This window comes from Pseudophryne corroboree, chromosome 3 (genome assembly GCF_028390025.1).
Source record: "Pseudophryne corroboree isolate aPseCor3 chromosome 3, aPseCor3.hap2, whole genome shotgun sequence".
In the NCBI taxonomy this organism is placed as follows: domain Eukaryota; kingdom Metazoa; phylum Chordata; class Amphibia; order Anura; family Myobatrachidae; genus Pseudophryne; species Pseudophryne corroboree.
Window position 1 is genome coordinate 120932061 of NC_086446.1, and position 19689 is coordinate 120951749.

General features: G+C 48.0%; 1 protein-coding gene and 1 long non-coding RNA gene across 3 annotated transcripts in view; one reads left to right on the forward strand and one right to left on the reverse strand.

The window, feature by feature from the left end:
* Positions 1-19689, reverse strand: part of LOC135054939 (uncharacterized) — a 299005-nt gene that overhangs the window by 249000 nt on the left and 30316 nt on the right. The window lies entirely within an intron of this gene.
* The window catches only part of LOC135054937 (uncharacterized), a 72180-nt gene continuing 64239 nt past the window's right edge, over positions 11749-19689 (forward strand). For both annotated transcript variants that reach the window (XR_010243599.1, XM_063958430.1), the window contains exon 1: positions 11749-11942. Coding sequence is in view for 1 of the 2 variants with exons in the window: in XM_063958430.1 (XP_063814500.1) it covers positions 11813-11942 (130 nt within the window). In the remaining variant the exon portion in view is untranslated. The remainder of the gene's footprint in view (positions 11943-19689) is intronic.

The window sequence follows — 19689 nt, forward strand, 5'->3', positions numbered from 1 at the left end:
ATTGGGCATCGGCCTTGGCAGACGACGTTGCTGGCATTTCATCGTCTCGGCCATGACTAGTGGCAGCAGCTTCAGCACGAGGTGGAAGTGGATCTTGATCTTTCCCTAATTTTGGAACCTCAACATTTTTGTTCTCCATATTTTAATAGGCACAACTAAAAGGCACCTCAGGTAAACAATGGAGATGGATGGATTGGATACTAGTATACAATTATGGACGGGCTGCCGAGTGCCGACACAGAGGTAGCCACAGCCGTGAACTACCGCACTGTACTGTGTCTGCTGCTAATATATAGACTGGTTGATAAAGAGATAGTATACTCGTAACTAGTATGTATGTATAAAGAAAGAAAAAAAAACCACGGTTAGGTGGTATATACAATTATGGACGGGCTGCCGAGTGCCGACACAGAGGTAGCCACAGCCGTGAACTACCGCACTGTACTGTGTCTGCTGCTAATATATAGACTGGTTGATAAAGAGATAGTATACTCGTAACTAGTATGTATGTATAAAGAAAGAAAAAAAAAACCACGGTTAGGTGGTATATACAATTATGGACGGGCTGCCGAGTGCCGACACAGAGGTAGCCACAGCCGTGAACTACCGCACTGTACTGTGTCTGCTGCTAATATATAGACTGGTTGATAAAGAGATAGTATACTCGTAACTAGTATGTATGTATAAAGAAAGAAAAAAAAACCACGGTTAGGTGGTATATACAATTATGGACGGGCTGCCGAGTGCCGACACAGAGGTAGCCACAGCCGTGAACTACCGCACTGTACTGTGTCTGCTGCTAATATATAGACTGGTTGATAAAGAGATAGTATACTCGTAACTAGTATGTATGTATAAAGAAAGAAAAAAAAAACACGGTTAGGTGGTATATACAATTATGGACGGGCTGCCGAGTGCCGACACAGAGGTAGCCACAGCCGTGAACTACCGCACTGTACTGTGTCTGCTGCTAATATATAGACTGGTTGATAAAGAGATAGTATACTCGTAACTAGTATGTATGTATAAAGAAAGAAAAAAAAACCACGGTTAGGTGGTATATACAATTATGGACGGGCTGCCGAGTGCCGACACAGAGGTAGCCACAGCCGTGAACTACCGCACTGTACTGTGTCTGCTGCTAATATAGACTGGTTGATAAAGAGATAGTATACTACTAATATTATATATACTGGTGGTCAGGTCACTGGTCACTAGTCACACTGGCAGTGGCACTCCTGCAGCAAAAGTGTGCACTGTTTAATTTTAATATAATATTATGTACTCCTGGCTCCTGCTATAACCTATAACTGGCACTGCAGTAGTGCTCCCCAGTCTCCCCCACAATTATAAGCTGTGTGAGCTGAGCAGTCAGACAGATATATAATATATATAGATGATGCAGCACACTGGCCTGAGCCTGAGCAGTGCACACAGATATGGTATGTGACTGACTGAGTCACTGTGTGTATCGCTTTTTTCAGGCAGAGAACGGATATATTAAATAAACTGCACTGTGTGTCTGGTGGTCACTCACTATATAATATATTATGTACTCCTGGCTCCTGCTATAACCTATAACTGGCACTGCAGTAGTGCTCCCCAGTCTCCCCCACAATTATAAGCTGTGTGAGCTGAGCAGTCAGACAGATATATATAATATTATATATAGATAATAGATGATGCAGCACACTGGCCTGAGCCTGAGCAGTGCACACAGATATGGTATGTGACTGAGTCACTGTGTGCTGTGTATCGCTTTTTTCAGGCAGAGAACGGATTATAAATAAAACTGGTGGTCCCTGGTCACTATCAGCAAAACTCTGCACTGTACTGAGTACTCCTAATGCTCCCCAAAATTAGTAAATCAAGTGTCTCTCTAATCTATTCTAAACGGAGAGGACGCCAGCCACGTCCTCTCCCTATCAATCTCAATGCACGTGTGAAAATGGCGGCGACGCGCGGCTCCTTATATAGAATCCGAGTCTCGCGATAGAATCCGAGCCTCGCGAGAATCCGACAGCGTCATGATGACGTTCGGGCGCGCTCGGGTTAACCGAGCAAGGCGGGAAGATCCGAGTCGCTCGGACCCGTGAAAAAAAACATGAAGTTCTGGCGGGTTCGGATTCAGAGAAACCGAACCCGCTCATCTCTACTATGGATGGTATATAATATAGTTCCTTATCTTTCCCTATGCCTTTGCTGGTCTCTAAGTAGGTCAGGTAGCGCTGTTGTGGTTTTTGTTGTTGCAGTGACTTACCTCTCTCATCAGTCTGGGCAATGCACCATTCTAATGCTGAAAGCCAAGTACATGATCACAATGCCCCTTTCACACATGCAGCTATATCGCGGGGTTTTGCATGTGAACGCGCATCAGCCTGGGATTTCTGCATGTGTGAAAGAAAACAGCCCGGGATTAAAGGGGTCATTCCGAGTCGATCGCTCGCTGCCGTGCGTCGTACGGGTACAAAGAGCATCATTGTTCTGCAATGGTTCTAGCAAAGATTCCATTTGCACGGTTGATCGCAAGGAGATTGACAGGAAGAGGGCGTTTATGAATGTCAACTGACCGTTTTCTGGGAGTGGTTGGGAAAACGCAGGCGTGTCCAGGCGTTTGCAGGGCGGGTGTCTGACGTCAATTCTGGGACCTCAGTCGCTGGATTCATCGCACAGGATAAGTAACTACAGGACCGGTCTTGTTTTGCACAAAATGTTTTTGTACCACTCGGCTGCAAAGACGTTCACACACTTGCAAAGCGAAAATACACTCCCCCGTGGGCGGCGACTATGCGTTTGCATGGCTGCTAAAAGTAGCTAGCGAGCGATCAACTCGGAATAAGGGCCTAAGTCCCAGGTCCACTTCTCTGCTCCAGTCCAGGGTCATGGAGCTTGCTAGACCCAGCAGATTCCCGGGTCACATGTCACAAAGCAGCATAAGACATGTTTTTTTATTGCAGGCTTTCATCAAATATTTGTCAAACAGCAACAGTAATTGATGGTAAATAAGGCACTTTTAGCATTAATTACCATTGCATTTTGAATAGAGATGAGCGGGTTCGGTTTCTCTGAATCCGAACCCGCACGAACTTCATGTTTTTTTCACGGGTCCGAGCAGACTCGGATCCTCCCGCCTTGCTCGGTTAACCCGAGCGCGCCCGAACGTCATCATGACGCTGTCGGATTCTCGCGAGACTCGGATTCTATATAAGGAGCCGCGCGTCGCCGCCATTTTCACACGTGCATTGAGATTGATAGGGAGAGGACGTGGCTGGCGTCCTCTCCATTTAGATTAGGGTTGAGAGAGAGAGAGAGAGAGATTGACCTGAGGCTGTGATACTGTAGAAGAGAGTGCAGAGTTTAGTGACTGACGACCACAGTGACCACCAGACAGTGCAGTTGTTTGTTTTATTTAATATATCCGTTCTCTGCCTGAAAAAAACGATACACACAGTGACTCAGTCACATACCATATCTGTGTGCACTGCTCAGCCCAGTGTGCTGCATCAATGTATATATATATCTGACTGTGCTCAGCTCACACAGCTTATAATTGTGGGGGAGACTGGGGAGCACTGCAGTGCCAGTTATAGGTTATAGCAGGAGCCAGGAGTACATAATATTATATTAAAATTAAACAGTGCACACTTTTGCTGCAGGAGTGCCACTGCCAGTGTGACTAGTGACCAGTGACCTGACCACCAGTATATATAATATTAGTAGTATACTATCTCTTTATCAACCAGTCTATATTAGCAGCAGACACAGTACAGTGCGGTAGTTCACGGCTGTGGCTACCTCTGTGTCGGCACTCGGCAGCCCGTCCATAAATGTATATACCACCTAACCGTGGTTTTTTTTTCTTTCTTTATAGTCATACTAGTTACGAGTATACTATCTCTTTATTAACCAGTCTATATTAGCAGCAGACACAGTACAGTGCGGTAGTTCACGGCTGTGGCTACCTCTGTGTCGGCACTCGGCAGCCCGTCCATAATTGTATATACCACCTAACCGTGGTTTTTTTTTCTTTCTTTATACATACATACTAGTTACGAGTATACTATCTCTTTATCAACCAGTCTATATTAGCAGCAGACACAGTACAGTGCGGTAGTTCACGGCTGTGGCTACCTCTGTGTCGGCACTCGGCAGCCCGTCCATAATTGTATATACCACCTAACCGTGTTTTTTTTTTCTTTCTTTATACATACATACTAGTTACGAGTATACTATCTCTTTATCAACCAGTCTATATATTAGCAGCAGACACAGTACAGTGCGGTAGTTCACGGCTGTGGCTACCTCTGTGTCGGCACTCGGCAGCCCGTCCATAATTGTATATACCACCTAACCGTGGTTTTTTTTTCTTTCTTTATACATACATACTAGTTACGAGTATACTATCTCTTTATCAACCAGTCTATATATTAGCAGCAGACACAGTACAGTGCGGTAGTTCACGGCTGTGGCTACCTCTGTGTCGGCACTCGGCAGCCCGTCCATAATTGTATATACCACCTAACCGTGGTTTTTTTTTCTTTCTTTATACATACATACTAGTTACGAGTATACTATCTCTTTATCAACCAGTCTATATTAGCAGCAGACACAGTACAGTGCGGTAGTTCACGGCTGTGGCTACCTCTGTGTCGGCACTCGGCAGCCCGTCCATAATTGTATATACCACCTAACCGTGGTTTTTTTTTCTTTCTTTATACATACATACTAGTTACGAGTATACTATCTCTTTATCAACCAGTCTATATATTAGCAGCAGACACAGTACAGTGCGGTAGTTCACGGCTGTGGCTACCTCTGTGTCGGCACTCGGCAGCCCGTCCATAATTGTATATACCACCTAACCGTGGTTTTTTTTTCTTTCTTTATACATACATACTAGTTACGAGTATACTATCTCTTTATCAACCAGTCTATATTAGCAGCAGACACAGTACAGTGCGGTAGTTCACGGCTGTGGCTACCTCTGTGTCGGCACTCGGCAGCCCGTCCATAATTGTATATACCACCTAACCGTGGTTTTTTTTTCTTTCTTTATACATACATACTAGTTACGAGTATACTATCTCTTTATCAACCAGTCTATATATTAGCAGCAGACACAGTACAGTGCGGTAGTTCACGGCTGTGGCTACCTCTGTGTCGGCACTCGGCAGCCCGTCCATAATTGTATATACCACCTAACCGTGGTTTTTTTTTCTTTCTTTATACATACATACTAGTTACGAGTATACTATCTCTTTATCAACCAGTCTATATATTAGCAGCAGACACAGTACAGTGCGGTAGTTCACGGCTGTGGCTACCTCTGTGTCGGCACTCGGCAGCCCGTCCATAATTGTATATACCACCTAACCGTGGTTTTTTTTTCTTTCTTTATACATACATACTAGTTACGAGTATACTATCTCTTTATCAACCAGTCTATATTAGCAGCAGACACAGTACAGTGCGGTAGTTCACGGCTGTGGCTACCTCTGTGTCGGCACTCGGCAGCCCGTCCATAATTGTATATACCACCTAACCGTGGTTTTTTTTTCTTTCTTTATACATACATACTAGTTACGAGTATACTATCTCTTTATCAACCAGTCTATATATTAGCAGCAGACACAGTACAGTGCGGTAGTTCACGGCTGTGGCTACCTCTGTGTCGGCACTCGGCAGCCCGTCCATAATTGTATATACCACCTAACCGTGGGTTTTTTTTCTTTCTTTATACATACATACTAGTTACGAGTATACTATCTCTTTATCAACCAGTCTATATTAGCAGCAGACACAGTACAGTGCGGTAGTTCACGGCTGTGGCTACCTCTGTGTCGGCACTCGGCAGCCCGTCCATAATTGTATATACCACCTAACCGTGGTTTTTTTTTCTTTCTTTATACATACATACTAGTTACGAGTATACTATCTCTTTATCAACCAGTCTATATATTAGCAGCAGACACAGTACAGTGCGGTAGTTCACGGCTGTGGCTACCTCTGTGTCGGCACTCGGCAGCCCGTCCATAATTGTATATACCACCTAACCGTGGTTTTTTTTTCTTTCTTTATACATACATACTAGTTACGAGTATACTATCTCTTTATCAACCAGTCTATATATTAGCAGCAGACACAGTACAGTGCGGTAGTTCACGGCTGTGGCTACCTCTGTGTCGGCACTCGGCAGCCCGTCCATAATTGTATATACCACCTAACCGTGGTTTTTTTTTCTTTCTTTATACATACATACTAGTTACGAGTATACTATCTCTTTATCAACCAGTCTATATTAGCAGCAGACACAGTACAGTGCGGTAGTTCACGGCTGTGGCTACCTCTGTGTCGGCACTCGGCAGCCCGTCCATAATTGTATATACCACCTAACCGTGTTTTTTTTTTCTTTCTTTATACATACATACTAGTTACGAGTATACTATCTCTTTATCAACCAGTCTATATATTAGCAGCAGACACAGTACAGTGCGGTAGTTCACGGCTGTGGCTACCTCTGTGTCGGCACTCGGCAGCCCGTCCATAATTGTATATACCACCTAACCGTGGTTTTTTTTTCTTTCTTTATACATACATACTAGTTACGAGTATACTATCTCTTTATCAACCAGTCTATATATTAGCAGCAGACACAGTACAGTGCGGTAGTTCACGGCTGTGGCTACCTCTGTGTCGGCACTCGGCAGCCCGTCCATAATTGTATACTAGTATCCAATCCATCCATCTCCATTGTTTACCTGAGGTGCCTTTTAGTTGTGCCTATTAAAATATGGAGAACAAAAATGTTGAGGTTCCAAAATTAGGGAAAGATCAAGATCCACTTCCACCTCGTGCTGAAGCTGCTGCCACTAGTCATGGCCGAGACGATGAAATGCCAGCAACGTCGTCTGCCAAGGCCGATGCCCAATGTCATAGTACAGAGCATGTCAAATCCAAAACACCAAATATCAGTAAAAAAAGGACTCCAAAACCTAAAATAAAATTGTCGGAGGAGAAGCGTAAACTTGCCAATATGCCATTTACCACACGGAGTGGCAAGGAACGGCTGAGGCCCTGGCCTATGTTCATGGCTAGTGGTTCAGCTTCACATGAGGATGGAAGCACTCAGCCTCTCGCTAGAAAAATGAAAAGACTAAAGCTGGCAAAAGCAGTAGCACCGGAAAAGAACTGTGCGTTCTTCGAAATCCCAAATCCACAAGGAGAGTCCGACTCCAATTGTGTCGGTTGCGATGCCTGACCTTCCCAACACTGGACGTGAAGAGCATGCGCCTTCCACCATTTGCACGCCCCCTGCAAGTGATGGAAGGAGCACCCGCAGTCCAGTTCCTGATAGTCAGATTGAAGATGTCAGTGTTGAAGTACACCAGGATGAGGAGGATATGGGTGTTGCTGGCGCTGGGGAGGAAATTGACCAGGAGGATTCTGATGGTGAGGTGGTTTGTTTAAGTCAGGCACCCGGGGAGACACCTGTTGTCCGTGGTAGGAATATGGCCGTTGACATGCCTGGTGAAAATACCAAAAAAATCAGCTCTTCGGTGTGGAAGTATTTCACCAGAAATGCGGACAACAGGTGTCAAGCCGTGTGTTCCCTTTGTCAAGCTGTAATAAGTAGGGGTAAGGACGTTAACCACCTCGGAACATCCTCCCTTATACGTCACCTGCAGCGCATTCATAATAAGTCAGTGACAAGTTCAAAAACTTTGGGTGACAGCGGAAGCAGTCCACTGACCAGTAAATCCCTTCCTCTTGTAACCAAGCTCACGCAAACCACCCCACCAACTCCCTCAGTGTCAATTTCCTCCTTCCCCAGGAATGCCAATAGTCCTAGATGGGCCCGGTGTTTGTGTCGGCCACTAGGGTCGCTTATCTTACTCACACAGCTACCTCATTGCGCCTCTTTTTTTCTTTGCGTCATGTGCTGTTTGGGGAGGGTTTTTTGGAAGGGACATCCTGCGTGACACTGCAGTGACACTCCTAGATGGGCCCGGTGTTTGTGTCGGCCACTAGGGTCGCTAATCTTACTCACACAGCTACCTCATTGCGCCTCTTTTTTTCTTTGCGTCATGTGCTGTTTGGGGAGGGTTTTTTGGAAGGGCCATCCTGCGTGACACTGCAGTGCCACTCCTAGATGGGCCCGGTGTTTGTGTCGGCCACTAGGGTCGCTTATCTTACTCACACAGCGACCTCGGTGCAAATTTTAGGACTAAAAATAATATTGTGAGGTGTGAGGTATTCAGAATAGACTGAAAATGAGTGTAAATTATGGTTTTTGAGGTTAATAATACTTTGGGATCAAAATGACCGCCAAATTCTATGATTTAAGCTGTTTTTTAGGTTTTTTGGAAAAAAAACACCCGAATCCAAAACACACCCGAATCCGACAAAAAAAATTCGGTGAGGTTTTGCCAAAACGCGGTCGAACCCAAAACACGGCCGCGGAACCGAACCCAAAACCAAAACACAAAACCCGAAAAATTTCCGGCGCTCATCTCTAATTTTGAAGTCACTTGGTCAGAGTTGAAGCTCATCGTCATCTTTGAAAAACATTGTTTTCATAAATCTACCTCTTGGTCCGGTAACCTCTCCAAGAACTTCTATTAAAGTACTGGTGACACTATTAGCAGAATTAGGAAAGCATGGGGTCAAGGTTTGGCCAGGGCCGGCTCCAGGCCTACTAGCACCCTGAGCGAGAAAATGTAAAAGCGCCCCCCCCCCCCCATGCGCGCGCCGAAGGCGCGCGCGCTCCCGGAAAAGTGGGTGTGGCCTCTGGAAAAGTGGGCGTGGACTCGTAACTTCATATCATCAAACTGTAAAAATATTTTCACACAATTAGCAGCCTTACACATAGCCACAGTAGTGTTCCTTACACACAATGTCTCCAGTATAGTGCCAGATACACATAATGTGCAGTGCCAGATAGACATGACATGCCTCCCAGCAGTGCCAGATAGACATGACATGCCTCCCAGCAGTGCCAGCTACACATGACATGCCCCGCAGCAGTGCCAGCTACACATGACATGCCCCGCAGCAGTGCCAGCTACACATGACATGCCCCCCAGTAGTGCCAGCTACACAGGATAGTGTTCACTTTTTAGGGCATGGTGCTGATCACAGGGAGGGCACATTTTTAAGTTAGGAGGGCAAAATGATGTACATACTGCTTGTTGTTCCCACACCTATATGTCAAAGCATGGACAGTGCGCGCCGAAGGCGCGCAGCAATAATTAATGGGAGTTACTTCGTGGGGAAGGTACGTGGCCACATAATAGTGGCAATTTGCATTACACCACACAGTAGTGCAGCTAATACACACTGCACCAGGTAGAACCTCCTATACACTTTGCGCCAGGCACAGCACTGAGACACATTGCCTAGCCACAGACGCCTAGCGGGAACACTACATGACATGCCCCCCAGCAGTGCCAGCTACACGTGACATGCCCCCCAGCAGTGCCAGCTACATAAATGGCCACACAGTGCCAGATATGCACCCACAGTTCAGATACATAAATGCCCCCAAAGTGCCAGATACATAAGTGCCTCCACAGTGCAGATATGCCCCCCACAGTGCCAGATACATGATGCCCCCGCAGTGCCAGATACATAAGTGCCCACACAGTGCCAGATATAAAAATGCCCACACAGTGCCAGATATGTCCCCACTGTGCCATATATAAAAATGCCCGCACAGTGCCAGATATGCCACCACAGGGCCAGATACATAAATCCCCCCAGTGCCAGATACATAAATGCCCACATATTGCCAGATGCATAAGTGCCCACACAGTGCCAGATGCATTATTGCCCCCCACAGTGTCAGATACATTAATGCCCCCAGTGCCAGATATGCCCCCACAGTGCCATATACATAATGCCCCCACAGTGCAGATATGCCCCCACAGTGCCAGAAACATAATGCCCCCACAGTGCAGCTATGCCCCCACAGTGCCAGATATATAATGCCCCCACAGTGCAGATATGCCCCCACAGTGCCAGATATATAATGCCCCCACAGTGCAGATATGCCCCCACAGTGCCAGATACATAATGCCCCCACAGTGCAGATATGCCCCCACAGTGCCAGAAACATAATGCCCCCACAGTGCAGCTATGCCCCCACAGTGCCAGATATATAATGCCCCCACAGTGCAGATATGCCCCCACAGTGCCAGATACATAATGCCCCCACAGTGCAGATATGCCCCCACAGTGCAAGAAACATAATGCCCCCACAGTGCAGCTATGCCCCCACAGTGCCAGATATATAATGCCCCCACAGTGCAGATATGCCCCCACAGTGCCAGATATATAATGCCCCCACAGTGCAGATATGCCCCCACAGTGCCAGATATATAATGCCCCCACAGTGCAGATATGCCCCCACAGTGCAAGAAACAATGCCCCCACAGTGCAGCTATGCCCCCACAGTGCCAGATATATAATGCCCCCACAGTGCAGATATGCCCCCACAGTGCCAGATATATAATGCCCCCACAGTGCAGATATGCCCCCACAGTGCAAGAATCAATGCCCCCACAGTGCAGCTATGCCCCCACAGTGCCAGATATATAATGCCCCCACAGTGCAGATATGCCCCCACAGTGCCAGATATATAATGCCCCCACAGTGCAGATATGCCCCCACAGTGCCAGATATATAATGCCCCCACAGTGCAGATATGCCCCCACATGAATAAACATAATGCCCCCACAGTGCCAGATATATAATGCCCCCACAGTGCAGATTTTAACTTACATGGCATTGTCACTGCGGACTGCGGTGCTGGGAGCCGGGAGGGGGAGTACTGCTGTGGGCCCAGGCAGGCAGGCAGGCGGGCGGGCGGCTGGACGGATGAACGATTCTGTCTGCGCTGCGCGGCGCCGGCGTCTAACGTCAGACGCCGGCGCCGCGCTGCGCGCACACACACACAGTTTGAAGGCTGGCTCCAGGCAGGAATATGGCGGCTGCAGCGTGCGGCGCCCTAAAAGAGTGGCGCCCCGCGCGGCCGCTCCAGTCGAACATGCCTGGAGCCGGCCCTGGGTTTGGCCATATCTGGATGACATTGAGGTTATAGTACAGTGCATCTGGAAAGTATTCACAGCGCTTCACTTTTTCACATTTTGTTATGTTACAGCCTTATTCCAAAATTGAATAAATAAATTTTTTCCCTCAAAACTCTACACACAATGGGGGTCATTCTGAGTGGATCTCTCGCTGGCTAGTTTTAGCAGCCATGCAAATGCCATGCCGCCGCCCACTGGGGAGTGTATTTAAGCTTAGCAGAAGTGCGAACGCATGTGCAGCCGAGCTCTGCAAAAACTATTTGTGCAGTTTCTGAGTAGCTCTGAACCTACTCAGCGCTTGCGATCACTTCAGCCTATTCGTGTCCGGATTTGACGTCATACACCCGCCCAGCGAACGCCCAGCCACGCCTGCGTTTTTGCAAACCCTCCTTGAAAACGGTCAGTTGACACCCTGTGATACGAGTGTGATATGAAAGGGTGAGAGTGGGGTTTTCTGACTGACTTCCATTTTGTGCCGCAGTAACTATGCCACATAATGACAAGAGAATAGCAAGGGTGTTTGTCTCATGAAACAAGATGTTCTAGAAGAAGGATTCTTAGAATAGACAAGGACTCATGTTGTTATAGACAAGGACTCATGTTGTTATTTTCAGTTTAGACAAGGACTCATGTTGTTATTTTCAGTTAGATAAGATGTTTCAGAACCCCGGAATGTACCCACATATGGATAGATTGTGTTTTTAGTTTTGTATAAAGGACGGGGAATGTTAGGGGAATTTCGGAATCCACCTGAGACGCTAGCAGACGTGCTGCGTGTGAATACCGAATTTCCCCTTGAGACGATCGTCTTGAGATTCCCCGATCCAGAGTGCTCAAGTGACGCTACAATATTCGGTAAGATATTGATGTAGTTTCTTGATATTATACCTATATTTATGATTATGTATTAATACCTGATGAAAATACTATAAGAACTAATAAATTATTTACTATTGAGACATAAAAGTGTTGTTTGTTTTGCTGCATTAAAGTGTAAGCCTGTTCTGGGCAACAGTGAGCGCAGAATGTATTGAGCAATCTCACACACCCTAGTTCTATACAGCAAGACACACCCAGAAACGCCCCCTTTCTGTCAATCTTCTTGCGGCTGTCAGTGCGACTGAAAACTTCGCTAGAACTTGTGCATAACCACAATGGGCTTTCTACCCGGGGCATACGCATGCGCAGAAATGCTGTTTTTTAGCCTGATCGCTGCGCTGCGAACAATGGCAGCTAGCGATCAACTCAGAATGACCTCCAATACCCCATAATGACTTCGTAAAAAAAGTGTTTATGAGAATTTAGCAAATTTATTACAAATAAAAAACTAAGAAATCACATGTACATAAGTATTCACAGCCTTTGCTCAATACTTTGTTGATGCACCTTTGACAGCAATTACAGCTTCGAGTCTTTTTGAAAATGATGCCACAAGCTTGGCACACCTATCTTTGGGCAGTTTCGCCCATTCCTCTTTGCAGCACCTCTCAAGCTCCATCAGGTTGGATGGGAAGCGTCGGTGCACAGCCATTTTCAGATGTCTCCAGAGATGTTCAATCGGATTCAAGTCTGGGCTTTGGCTGGGCCACTCAAGGACATTCATAGAGTTGTCCTGAAGCCACTCCTTTGATATCTTGACTTTGTGCTTAGGGTCGTTATCCTGCTGTAAGAAGAACCGTCGCCCCAGTCTGAGGTCTAGAGCGCTCTGGAGCAGGTTTTCATCCAGGGTGTCTCTGTACATTGCTGCATTTATCTTTCCCTCTATCCTGACTTGTCTCACAGATCCTGCCGCTAAAAAACATGCCCACAGCATGATGCTGCCACCACCTTGCTTCACTTTAGGGATGATATTGGCCTGGTGGTGAGCGGTGTCTGGTTTCCTCCAAACATGACGCCTGGCATTCACGCCAAAGAGATCAATCTGTGTCTCATCAGACCAGAGAATTTTGTTTCTCATGGTCTGAGAGTTCTTCAGGTGCATTTTCACAAACTCCAGGCAGGCTGCCATGTGCTTTTTACTAAGGAGTGGCTTCCGTCTGGCCACTCTACCATACAGGCCTGATTGGTGGATTGCTGCAGAGATGGTTGTCCTATTGGAAGGTTCTCCTCTCTCCACAGAATAATGCTGTAGCTCTGACAGAGTGACCATCAGGTTCTTGGTCACCTCCCTGACTAGTGCCCTTCTTCCCTGATCGCTCAGTTTAGACAGCTAGCCAGCTCTAGGACGAGTCCTCGTGGTTCCAAACTTCTTCCATGTGGAGGCCACTGTGCTCATTGGGACCTTCAAAGCAACAGATACTTCTGCTGCACCAACAGGCTGAAAAGCTTTGACTGTTCCCAGAATGCACAGCGCCGCCTCCTCTATAACCCCGCCTCCCTGCAGAGGAGCTCAGTTTTTAGTTAACCAGCCCAATGCAGTAGCAGGAAAAGAGACGACAATGGTTAGTAGCCTCATACACCACACTCTCACGACAGGAGAAGTGTCAGCGGCTAATGCCATACCAACCCAAAGAAGCTAAGTGCGTCAGGGTGGGCGCCTTGAGGAGCCCAGTGTACCTCGCAGGAAAAGTTTTAACAAAGGTAAGCTCTTACCATAAAACTCGTTTTCTGCTGCGGGGTACACTGGGCTCCACAAGGATAGACATAGGGGATGTCCTAAAGCAGTTCCTTATGGGAGGGGACGCACTGTAGCGGGCACAAGAACCCTGCGTCCAAAGGAAGCATCCTGGGAAGCGGCAGTATCGAAGGCATAGAACCTTATGAACGTGTTCACAGATGACCACGTAGCTGCCTTGCACAATTGTTCAAGGGTCGCACCACGGCGAGCCGCCCAAGAAGGTCCCACAGACCGAGTTGAATGGGCCGTAATGTGAGCAGGAGCCGAGAGGCCAGCCCTCACATAAGCATGTGCAATCACCATTCTAATTCATCTGGCCTCCTCTATAACCCCGCCTCCCTGCACAGGAGCTCAGTTTTGTAGTTGGTGCCGCAGATAGCAGGCACATAACAGAGGGGCTGCTCCAGGCAGCCCTAAGAAGAGCTTTTTTGAAGAAAAAGTGAAGACTACAAGGGCAGCAGCGGTGTGTAAATGTCAGAGACATTCACTGCTGCAGCTCCAGCTCTCCCCAGCGGCGCTGTACACTCCCGAGCCCTGGTTGCCGGGTAACTACAGCAGGAGGCTCCGGTTTTCTTCATGGTCAGGCACCAGTGGCGGTTCTTGCCACGGGCAAGCGGTACTTTTGCCCGGGGCGCCGCCTTCCGGAGGGCGCCGCACCAGGGCAAGATCCGCCACTGTGCCCCCCGCAGTGCCCTGCTGTGCCCCCCCGCTTTGAAGGGAACCAGACGCGTAGCGTCTAGTTTCCCTTCATTGAGAGGACCTTAGTTGTGCGGTGCGCGATGACGTCATCGCGCACCGCACAGCAAAGGTCCTCTCCATGAAGGGAAACTAGACGCTACGGTCTAGTTTCCCTTCGTGTAGAGGACCTTTGCTGTGCGATGCGCGATGACGTCATTGCGCACTGCACAGCATAGTGGCACAGACACTAGGGGTCATAATTGACCTCTAGTGTCTATGCTGTTCTATGGGAGAGACGTAATTACGTCTCTCCCATAGATCGAAGAGAGGAGAAGTGCGGCGCTGCCGGCGGAGGGGGTCTGGATCAGGAACGGGGATGGTAAGTATACTTTTTTTTTTTTTCTTGCAGCGTCGTGACCACGCCCCCAATTGAAGCCACGCCCCCATGTTTTGCCCGGGGCGCCACAAGTCTTAGAACCGGCCCTGTCAGGCACACACGACGGGGGCTCTCCGGGATCGCTTTGCCACGCTTCGGGAGGTCGTGATCCGGCGCGGTCAGTGGGAGGCGGGCCGCACGTGTTGGCGGTGGACACTGTGGCAGTACAGGCGATCCCACTAGATCACCAGGGCATGGGCGCAGGTCAGGTTTTCTCTCTAAACCATTTTAATAGTAGCCCACAGTACCCGGTAGGTTTGCCAGCAGGGGGATAAGGCTTAGACCTAAAGCCCCTCCCCCAGCCCCAGGGCGCCATTTCCCTCAAATGTTCCCACCCCAGAGCTGCATATCTGTCTCTCCCTCACTCCCTGTCAGTGTCTGGGCGCCATTTCTCTCAGCTTCACTGTTCCTGGGACTGCTTGGGCAAATCCTCCTGTGTAAAGCCGCCTGGTTGTCAGTGCTGTGACTTTACATGACACTTAAGTATTGTACCTGCCTTTTAGACAGTGTTATTTAAGAAAGAGTGCATTTAGTCAGGGTTTTCTAGTACAATTACCCTGTGATATACATCCAGTTCTTACTGTGCAATGTTATATCTATTGACTACATAGCTATATATAAGCTAGTCCAGTGCAGTATTATTGTTAGTAATAACCTCTGCATTGTACAAACTGTGACTACCTGTGTGTGCATAAGCTCGCTGAGTGGTGTCCATTTCGTGTGTCTCACTCAACTTGCTATCCCTATATTCTATAACCTGAGGGGGCTTGGTGCGTCAGGTTTTATATTTATATAGGATTTTCACAAAGATATACTTTAATACGTATTTTTCTCTGTAATTTTAGTCACCATATCTCTCCTTTATCTCTGCTAGTGCCGACTACACTGCGCAGGGGTTTGGGTAAGAGGTATTGTGCTGCTGCCAATTGTGCTGTGTTACCTGATACTGCAAGTTACATCATGTCTGCTTCTGAGGGTAACAGTTCTGGGGCTGAACACACTGCCAGTGTTGTGAAGCCACAGATCCCTATGAGGAGAATATAGCAGCTGTGGGCTCTGGTTCTGGGGGCACCTTGCCCCCCAGTGGGACTGTGGCAACGGAGGTACATAATGACCCACCGTGGGGCGCTTTTTCCACGCTTCTACATACGCTAGTTAATAAACTAACACCCCCTATGGGACCCCCTATGCCGGGACAACTTATCTGCTCAATTGAAGAAGTTGAACCAGTCCCTGACTACTAAAATGTCTGACCCTCGCTCGCCCAAGCCCAAGGGGTCCTCTAAGCGAGCTCTTATCTCCTCACAATCCACTGCCGTCACTGACACCTCGTCTGATGAAGACGGCACTTACACTGACCCCACAGATTCTGACACAGATACTGCTGATGGGGAGGGTAGTTCACATGTGGATGTTCCTGATCTTTTGGAGGCTATTAAGTTGATTTTACAGATTACGGATGATCCCGAGCCATCCGTCCCTCCTAAGAAACCAGATAGGTTCAAGCGTCATAAGGTGGTTAAACAAGTTTTACCTCACTCTGACCACCTAGTGGATATACGTCAGGAACCCTGGAAAAACCCGGGTAAGAAGTTTGTGCCTCAAAAGAAGATGCTGGCTCGCTACCCCCTCGCACAAGAGCTGTCTAATAATTGGGAAACGCCTCCTCCAGTAGACTCACATGTGGCTAGGATGGTGATTTCCTCAGCTCTACCTGTCACTACCATCACGTCTCTAAAAGAGCCTACGGATAAACGTGTGGAGGGTTGTCTGAAAGCGATTTACACCCTCACGGGTGCTGCACAAAGGCCCACTATTGCAGCAACATGGGCTGCAGAGGCTATTGAAGCATGGGCCTTGGCGTTAGAAGCTGAAATCTCTTCTGACCGTGCTAGACAATGCTTGTCATATATTGTCACAGCTTCTCGCTATATTAAAGAGGCGGCTTCTGATGCCGGTATCCTAGCAGCCAAGGCCTCTACTACGTCAGTCCTGGCTCACTGGATATTGTGGCTGAGATCCTGGTCTATGGATCTGGACTCTAGAAAAACCCTGGAGATACTCCCTTTCAAGGGAGATATTCTGTTTGGGGAGGACTTAAATAAGATAGTGGCTGACTTGGCTACTGCCAAAACTGCCTGTCTGCCAAGTACCACTCCTTCTGTGTCAAAGGCTAAAGGTACATCCTTTCGCCCCTTTCGTCCTTCAGGTAAAGCAAAAGGTCAGGCGCAGTGGTCGAAGTGGGGCGGTATACGGCGGTATGGTATACCGCCACTTCTTCCACTGACCCGGAAATGAGCCCATGAAAGTGAAGCAGGAGGCGAGGGAAGTGGCATCCTGCTGCACATGGTGCTCCACGTCCCTGCGCGACGGCCGGCGGCTATGTAGAGCGCTGTATAAGCTCACAGCCGCTCACCACTGCCAGCCGCCCGCGCACGTCGCTCACCAGCCGGCCGCCGACCCCGCTCACCAGCCGCCCGGTGCCAGTTCACTGCTGCCAGCAACAAATAAGGTAATGTTCCCCTGCTGTCACCTCTCTCCCTGCTGTCCCTGTCGTCACTGTCCCTGTCGTCACTGTCTCTCCCTGTCGTCACTCTCCTTGTCGTCACTGTCGTCACTCTGCCTGTCGTCACTGTTGTCACTCTCCCTGTCGTCACTGTCGTCACTCTCTCCCTGTCGTCACTCTCTCTCTCTGTCGTCACTCACTCTCCCTGTCGTCACTCTCCCTGTCATCACTCTCCCTGTCGTCACTGTCTTCACTCTCCCTGTCGTCACTCTCCGTCGTCACTGTCATCACTCTCTCTCCTGTTGTCACTCTCTCCCTGTCGTCACTCTCGTCACTCTCTCCCTGTCGTCACTCTCTCCCTGTCGTCACTCTCTCCCTGTTGTCACTCTCTCCCTGTCGTCACTGTCGTCACTCTCTCCCTGTCGTCACTGTCGTCACTCTCTCCCTGTCGTCACTGTCGTCACTCTCTCCCTTTCATCACTCTCTCCCTGCCGTCTCTCTCTCTCCCTGCCGTCTCTCTCTCCCTGTCGTCTCTCTCTCTCCCTGTCATCTCTCTCTCTCCCCCTGTCTCTCCCTGTCGTCAGTCTCTCCCTGTCATCACTCTCCTTGTCGTCACTCTCCCTGTCGTCACTGCCGTCACTCTCTCCCTGTCATCACTCTCTCCCCCTGTCTCTCCCCCTGTCGTCACTGTCTCTTCGTCGTCACACTCCCTGTCGTCACTGTCTCTCTCCCTGTCGTCACTGTCTCTCTCCCTGTCGTCACTCTGGCTGTCCCTGCTGTCACAATTTCAGCTCATTCAGTGTGCTACAATGTGAATTTCGGCTCATTCAGTGTGCTACAAGGTGAATTTCGGCTCATTCAGTGTGCTACAAGGTGAATTTCGTCTCATACCGTGTGCTACAAGGTGAATTTCGTCTTATTCAGTGTGCTACAAGGTGAATTTCGGCTCATTCAGTGTGCTACAATGTGAATTTCGGCTCATTCAGTGTGCTACAATGTGAATTTCGGCTCATTCCGTGTGCTACAAGGTGAATTTCGGCTCATTCATTGTGCTATAATGTGAATTCCGGCTCATTCAGTGTGCTACAATGTGAATTTCGGCTCATTCAGTGTAAACAATGGAAAGATAGTGTGTTCAAAGCCCGCGCACAACTGCTTGAGACATGTGTACCCTTCACCTTATTAAAACAGAGTCACAAAAATGTATACTAAGCTTGATATAGCAATCCGACTCCTTTTTCCCAGGTTGTTCACAGAGGTAAACTTGAAAGTTCGTTTATTTCCAAATCACAGTAATTCTGTAAAAATAATTGTGTTCCAGACCAGTGCTTGATGGCAGAGGTGAAGGAGCCACAAAAAGAGAAACGATAATAGTGCAGTGGTAAAAACAAAGCTGGTGTTTTTAATACAAATCGCACTTACAGAAACAAATAATTAAAATCACATAAAAAGGACCCAATGGCACACAGGCAGAGCCGGCCCTAACCAATATGATGCCCTAGGCAACCTTTTTTGCTGGTGCCCCCTAGTACCGCCACTAGTTCTGCAGGAGATGCCTGGCATGAGTCATCTGGCAGCTCTGCTTACGTCTGGCGCCTTTTGTTTATGAAAATGCATCTTATTTGCATTACTATGTGGCTAGGATGCACAAGCAGCTTCTGCTGATTAAAATAATATGCAGCATGCCTATATTCTATGTGTGACTGAGGCTGTATCTGCATACAAAATGTTACATTGCAGTGTATTCCTGGAAATCACTGTAATGTAGCATTTCGTATGCAGATACAGCCGCAGTCACACACCGAATATAGGCATGCTGCATATCATTTTAATCAGCAGAAGCTGCTGGTGCCCCTAAGCATACCAAATGCCCTAGGCATTTGCCTAGTTTGCCTATGCCTAAGGCCGGCTCTGCACACAGGAACACAGCACAGAAGCTCACGGACATCCACAGATGATTTCCAAGTGGTAACGACGGCCTCAATACCGGAATTTGAATTCGCCAAGTCCTCGAGATGTTATGCAACGTCCTTCAGTGTCCACAAGAATGGGTAGTCCACAGCCACACTTATTCAGTGTGCTACAATGTGAATTTCGGCTCATTCAGTGTGCTACAATGTGAATTTCGGCTCATTCAGTGTGCTACAAGGTGAATTTTGGCTCAAGGTGAATTTCGGCTCATTCAGTGTGCTACAATGTGAATTTCGGCTCATTCAATGTGCTATAATGTGAATTTCAGCTCATTCAGTGTGCTATAATGTGAAAGGGGCACCAGTACTAGATAGTATAAGGGGTTCTACTACACGGGGCACGCCCCTTTTGGGCGATCACGCCCCCTTTTGGATGACCACACCCCCTTTTCTGG